At 43.7% G+C, this 7392-nt stretch overlaps 1 protein-coding gene across 1 annotated transcript; it reads left to right on the forward strand.

The window, feature by feature from the left end:
• The first annotated feature begins 216 nt into the window (after positions 1-216).
• On the forward strand, positions 217-5740 carry TMEM177 (transmembrane protein 177). Its single transcript, XM_043993565.1, is given in 6 exon segments — positions 217-343; positions 3431-3517; positions 4887-5036; positions 5039-5242; positions 5245-5430; positions 5433-5740. Coding segments are annotated over 6 exon segments (1062 nt in total).
• Positions 5741-7392: the final 1652 nt, after the last annotated feature.

Here is a 7392-nt window from a genome sequence, read left to right on the forward strand (position 1 = left end):
CAGATTAGGACACTCATTTTAATATCGACAATCTTTTCAATTAAGGTAGGCCCAAGACCTTTAGACGAAAGCACTGTATTTTCAGGGACAGCTGTTTGCCAACTAAGAAACAACAGAACCAAACCTGGAACAGATGATTGGTTCAATATTAGAAAAGGAGTAGGAAAAGACTATATAATGTCATGTTATTTATTTAGCTTATGTGTAGGGTACATCATGAGAAATGGCAGGCTGGATGAATCAAAAGATGGAATTAAAGTGGCTGGGAGAAATATCAATAATCTGAGATATGCAGATAATGCCACTCTAATGGCACAAAGTGGAGAGGAATTAAGAAGCCTTGGTGAGGGTAAAAGAAGAGTGTAAAAGCTGGCTTGAAGCTTAACAATGAAAAAACTAAGATTTTGGCAACTGGTTGCATCACTTTCTGGCTAACAGAGGAAGAGGAAACAAAAAACCACTGTCAGATTTTATACTCTTGAAATCTTCTTATCAAGCCTTCTTAAGTCCTGGAATTTCTTCTTCACTTTTCCCTTGGAAAAGGGAACCATTGACTCATTCTTTTCTAAGCCCACATTTCCCTTCAAATTTCTTATCTGTCTTTGTTTAAACTTTATATAAATTCTTGTAATTTGCTACCAAGAGTCCTATTCAGCAATAGGCTGGATAGTACCCATGATCATGTTATATTTTCTTCCCTGCTTAATAAAACGTTCTTTTAATATTTATAGGCATTATCTTTCTCTGGTTTCTTTCCCTTTTAGAAGGAAAGGGATTTAAGTCTGGAGAACTGGCCTTTGTTTCTCTGGTCTTCCCTTTGGGGAGAGATCTAACTTCCCTTAAGAGAGCATTTGCCTGGGTATACATCTTTGTTTGTTTTGTTTTGTTTTGTTTTTTTAGTGAGGCAGTTGGGGTTAAGTGACTTGCCCAGGGTCACACAGCTAATAAGTGTTAAGTGTCTGAGGCTGGATTTGAACTCAGGTACTCCTGACTTCAGGGCCGGTGCTCTATCCACTGCGCCATCTAGCTGCCCCCTGGGTATACACCTTTGAGCCCAAGAGTATAAAATCTGACACTGCTTTTTTGTTTTCTCTCCCTCTGTTAGCCAGAAAATGATGCTACCAGTTGCCAAAATCTTAGTTTTTTCATTGTTAAGCTTCAAGCCAGCTTTTACAGTCTCTTCCATTTTAACAAAGATCACAGCAAATGGGAACTGCAGCCATGAAATGAAAAGATAATTGATTTTGGGAAGGAAAGGCTATGGCAAATCTGGACAGCATACCAAAAAGCAGAGACATCACATTGCTGATAAAGGTCTGTATACTCAAAGCTATGGTTTTTACAGTGGCAATGCATGATTGTAAGAGTTAGACTACAGGGAAAACTAAGCAACACAGAATCAAAACCTTCAAACTTTGGTGCTGGAGAAGACTTTTTTTTTTTTTTAGTGAGGCAATTGGGGTTAAGTGACTTGCCCAGGGTCACACAGCTAGTAAGTGTTAAGTGTCTGAGGCCAGATTTGAACTCAGGTACTCCTGACTCCAGGGCCGGTGCTCTATCCACTGCGCCACCTAGCCGCCCCTGGAGAAGACTTTTGAGAGGCCCTTGGACAGCAAAGAGATCATATCAGACAATACTAAAATTAATTAATTCAGAGTATTCACTGGAAGGTCAAATGCTGAAACTGAAGTTTAAATACTTTGGCCATATTATGAGAAGACAGGCTCTTTGAACCAGACCCTGATGATGGGAAAGATTGAAGGCAAAAAGAAAAGGGGATGGCAGAGGATAAGATGGATAGATAGTGTCATGGAAACAATAAACATGACCTTGGACAGACATTGAGAGTGGAGGATAGAAGGTCCTGAAGTTCTTTGGTCCATGGGATCAGGAAGAGTTGGGCGTGGCTAAACAATAACAACAACAACAACATTGTGATGTTTAAAATCTAATGTGTGTGTCCCCAGTGTGGGGGGAGAATTAGCTAAGTTTTACTTATAAATTCAGCAACAGTTTAGGCTTTTAAGTATTGGGGGGGAGGGTTGGGGTTTTTTTGGTTTTGCAGGGCAGTGAGGATTAAGTGACTTGCCCGGGGTTACACAGCTAGTGTCAAGTGTCTGAGGCTGGATTTGAACTCAGGTCCTCCTGAATCCAAAGCCAGTGCTTTATCCACTCTGCCACCTAGCTGCCCCCCTTTTAAGTATTTATTAAAGAATATTAGGGGTTAGCAAAGAGAGAGAGTGAAAGCCACCTTCACCTAGCTATCCAAGAGAGTGAATTTCTGAAAGTTAGGAAACCTGGTTACCTTCCTCCTTCTTCTGCCACCAAGAGCTCCTTTCTGAACCAAAGAGACAATTTCTCAGTCCATTCCAGAGGAAGCTTACTGCGGGACTGGAAGAGGGGTGTTCCCCACAAACAGTTCCAAGTTAATTGGCTGGTAGCATTGATTGACATGACTTACAGGCAGTTCTATGAATAGAGGTAACTTCCAGGATGCCAGGAAACTTCCTGGACGATAGTCACATGCTTCTCATGTGGGCTCTCACAATGTCTTTTGTTTTTGTTTTTGCGGGGCAATGAGGGTTAAGTGACTTGCCCAAGATCACACAGCTAGTAAGTGTCAAGTTACAACAATAAAAATAAAAGAAATTAACCTAAAAAAAAAGAAGTCAGGTCCTACTGCAAATACTTATCAAATACATTCCTAACCATGGCAGAGTTTACATTCTAACTGAACATAAGGACATCACTAGTTAGAGATTAAAAAAGAAAGAGTAGGGGCAGCTAGGTGGCACAGTGGATAGAGCACCGGCCCTGGATTCAGGAGAACCTGGGTTCAAATCCGGCCTCAGACACTTAACACTTACTAGCTGTGTGACCCTGGGCAAGTCACTTAACCCCAATTGCCTCACTAAAAAAAAAAAAAAAAAAAAAAAAAAAAAAAAAAAAAAGAAAGAGTGGGGGCAGCTAGGTGGTGCAGTGGATAGAGCACCGGCCCTGGATTCAGGAGTCCCTGAGTTCAAATCCAGCTTCAGACATTGATACTTACTAGCTGTGTGACCCTGGGCAAGTCACTTAACCCCAATTGCCTCACAAAAAAAAAGAAAGAGTAACATACATTTAATAACACAAAAAAATGAGGCCTCACTTTATTTTAACCAGACTTTTCAAATCAACGGCTACTTTTTAAGGTAAGAACTGGGTATAGAACTTGTTAGGTGCTGGAGGAGATATAAAATTGAGATAAAAGTCATGACTGTTGACATGGACATTACAGGATTAAGACCAGAAAAGAAAACACTACGTGATAAGTATATAAGAGAGGCACAAAGTACTATATGAAATTTGAGAGAGGAAGGGCTCCCAGCTGAGGGGATGAGGGAAGAGAAGGCTTCCAAGAGACAATGATATTTCCCTTGGTCTTTAATAGATGGAAAGGAATTTGACAGCTGGGGGAATGGAAAGGGGATTCCAGGCATAGAGTATGAGCCATTACATGAAGATGGGACAAAATGGGGTATGTTGCTGTTTTGTGTGGGGGTATGATAGCATAGAAGAAATGGTCAGTCAATAAGCACTTAACTTATTGCACTAAGCAACTGAGCACCCACTATGGGCCAGATGAAGTCCTCTGTGCTGAGGATGGAAAAGTAAAAGTCATTCCATGCTTTCAAGGGCTTCCTAGCCTAATAGGGGAGGCCCTGTGCACACAACCACATACAAACAAGCTTCATACAAGATGAATTAGATATAATTACCAGAGGCATTAAGGGGGATCAGAAAATGCTTCTTGCAAAAGGTGGGATTTTAGCTGAAGGAGGGAGGGAGAGTATTCCAGGCCTGGAGAACAGAAAGTCAAAATGCCCAGAGTCTGGAGAAGGAATGGGTTGTGTGAGAAACAGCAAGGAAGCCCATGTCACTGGATCAAAAAGTATTGGGGCAGGGGGAGTGGGAGGAGAGAAAATAAGGTGTGGGAAGACTAGAAAGGTAGAAGGAGTCAGGTGATGGAGGGCTCTGCATGCCAAACAGGATTTTATATTGATCTTGGAGGTGATAGGGAGCCACCAGAGTTTACTGAGTAGGGGTTGACATGGTCATACCTGCACTTGAGGAAGATCCCTTTAGAAGCTGAGTGGGGGATGGCTTGGCATGAGGAGAAACTTGAGACTTGAATAACTATTGTAATAATCAAGAAGCTGCCCCAAGGCGGGGGTAGTGTCAGAGAAGAGAAGAGGCCATATTCAAGAGATAACAGGAACATAAAATAGATTGGCTTTGGCAACAGAATGGATATGGAGGAGGGGGAGGGAAAGGGTAGAGTCTCAGATACCTAGGTTTCACGCCTGGGTGACTGGGAGGACAGTGGTACCCTAGACAGTAAGGAGGAAATTAGGAAGCAGGAAGTGTTTGGGAGAAAAGGTACTGAGTTCAGTATCAGACTTGTTGAGTTTAAGATGAGTCTGGGAGGCTGAGTCAAGATGGTGGAGAAAAGACATAGACTTTTCTGAGCTCTCCCCATAACCCATATGAACATTCTGGAGCAACAGAACCCAAAAAGAATGGGTGAAACCATCTTTGCTGGCACCAGGGACATGATTCTCTTGCCTTGCCCATGCTTTGGTATAGGTAGCTGTCTTGGGTGGAGTCCCAGGCTGAAGAGGAGCAGCTAGCACACCAGGATTTGTGGCCACAGTGGAGCAGGGGCAGTTCTCACTGTTCACAGTTCTTGGGCTGAAAGGAATATTTGTGGTCATTCACAGACCAGAGCACAGGCCAGGAAAGCAGTGCACACACCTCTGCTAGATCATACCACCTTGGAAGAACAGAAAACCTATATGTCCCTAGAAGTAAGTATCTCTGAAAACAGCTGCACAAAACCCCTGAAGTGTGGGACAGTGAGCCCTCTACCCTGTCCTATCACCCTCCACCCGAACCCATCTTCAGGTGGCTCTATCAGTACTGACCCCAGGGCTAACCAGCAGAGCTGTCTGAGGAGCTGCAAACCCTCTTCAGGGAGGTGGTAGGAGATGTATCAGCCCTGGCCAGAGCTACCAAGTATTTGCTGCCTTCACCTTCTAGCCAGGGAGTACAGACATCCACAGCTCCCTGCTGGGCTGTTGTGGGAGCCAGCAGGTTTCCATAGCAGTCCAGATATGGCTGATGGAGGGGATGGGGGTTCACAGCTAATGGACAGACTGGCAGAGCCAGGGTGACTTGGGGCTGAAGGAAGCCCTGGTCCTGTCAGGCAGTCCAGGAAGTTTGCCTTGGCCAAGGAGGTCTTCTATCTAGAGAACAATGCTGCTGTACTTCAAGCAGTGCCAGCCCCTCTCTGCTCTGGGACTTGCTGCATCATGGCTGCAAGCCTGAAACAGGTTCTGGAGTTATATTATGGCCCTATAGCATTGTGTGCATTGTGCAACCTGGTTATGATGGCCTGGGGTGCATTGTTTATTCATTCTCCTCTGATGCCCTAACCCACTTCCTGGTGATCCACCTGGAGCCCACTACAGCCTCCGTCTCCAAGGCCTATGCCAAGGGTGCTGTGGAGTTCTACAAGGAAATCTTACCCTACAACCAGACCCAGTATGGCCTGCTCAACAAGCAAGGAGAGGAGCTATATGTCGCTAGTGGGAACATCTTCCCCAGCCACTGGGTCCATATCTAACATGCCCCCTACACTGTCCAGAGGGAGTTAGGGCTGAAAGTTCTTAGAACAGCCCCACACTTGGAGAATTCCTGATGAGATTGTGAGCCTGAGGAACCCAGGATCCTGACGCCTGATCTACTGTTGTCTCCACTGCACCAGGCTGTGTGTGCCTGAGAATTGATTTCGAGGGACCAGAAAGTTCTATGTGTGATGAAGGCCCTTGAACCTAGGTGGCATTAGTGCAGATAATGCTGGGCCTGGAGTTAGGAAAAGCAGAGTTCAAATCTGACCTCAGGTGTGTAAAAGTTACACGATCTTGGGCAAGTCACTCAACCTCTGCCTGCCTGTAATATAGGGATAATGATAGCACCTACCTCTGTTATGAGGACCAAATATCAAATTAATCTTATTAATTGTAGCCCCAAGGACTTAGGACAGTGCTTAGCACATAGTAGGTGCTTACTAAATTTTTATCATCTTAAGTATACAAACCCCCATGTTAAGCTCTAACCTCAATAAAGCAGTAATCCACTCTATTTAGGTAGACATTCTGTAGAGGTTTTATATGGACAAGAATCATACAAGATGAGAAGGCATAGAAAGTCTGTAATGACAATGGTAGGAAGTATAGGACTATCCACATTGATGAGACTATGGAGCCATAGAATTATAAAAGATGAAATCCCACTTCTTGGTCACAGGAGCAACAGGATGGAGGACTAGACAGTTTCTCTCTTCCCTGAGACTCATCTAACCAACCTCTCCAAACAGAAAATGTGTACCAAAGATAAAGCAACCTCAGATCTCTTCAGCATCCAGGACACCCAGAATCAAAAGAAAAACACAAACACACACACAACCAGGAGACTCAGATAATAAGGGAGAGCATTTCAGGCACAGGAGACAGCCAGAAAAAATGAATTTCCAGCTTTGAAATCTCTCCCTCTCTCTACTCCCTCTGCTACAGAGGGGGGAAAAGTTATTACAAATATGTATCATCAAGCAAAACCAATTCCTGCACTGTCTAGGTACAAAAACAACAGGCTTCACGCTCCATTCTGAGTCTACCATGGCCTATCTGGAGGTAGGTAGCATGATTCATCATGGGTTCTCTTTGGTTTGCTCACTTCACTTTGAAGGAGTTTATCTAAGTGTTTCTAGGTTTTTTTCTGAAACTGCAGTGTTTGTTGTTACTTATAGCAAAAGAATGGTAAAGACCAGACTGAAGACCAAGAGAGCAGTGACCACACTTCTCTGGGAACACCAAAAACTTCTGGTCTCCCAGCCCTAGTTCTGAAAGCAGCAGTGTGAAAAAGGCTGAAGCTTGAGACAGCTGCCCCACCCTCACCCCACCCCCAACCCTCTCCAGGAGCAGAACCCAACATTCACACAAAGTTCCAAATCAGGAAACAAGATGGGAAAATGAAGGAAGGAAAGGAAGGGAAAGATTATGGAAGTCAGTTTAAAAAAAAAATGTTGAAAATTGCTTTTACATGTAATTGGGGGAAATAAAACACTAAATTGCAAAAAATTAAAAAGATGACTCAGGGACATCCAGGTCAGGACATCTAATAGATGCTTAGAGATGTAGGTCTGGAGGTTAATAGAGAGTTTACAACTGAATCTGTAAATCTGAGCATCCTTTGCATTGATGCTAATTAGACCCATTGGAGCTGATGAGATCACCCATTAAAATAGTATCAAGGGAAAAAAGGACCAGGACAGAACCCGAGGGGACACACGGA

The sequence above is a fragment of the Dromiciops gliroides genome, chromosome 3, assembly GCF_019393635.1.
Source record: "Dromiciops gliroides isolate mDroGli1 chromosome 3, mDroGli1.pri, whole genome shotgun sequence".
NCBI lineage: Eukaryota > Metazoa > Chordata > Mammalia > Microbiotheria > Microbiotheriidae > Dromiciops > Dromiciops gliroides.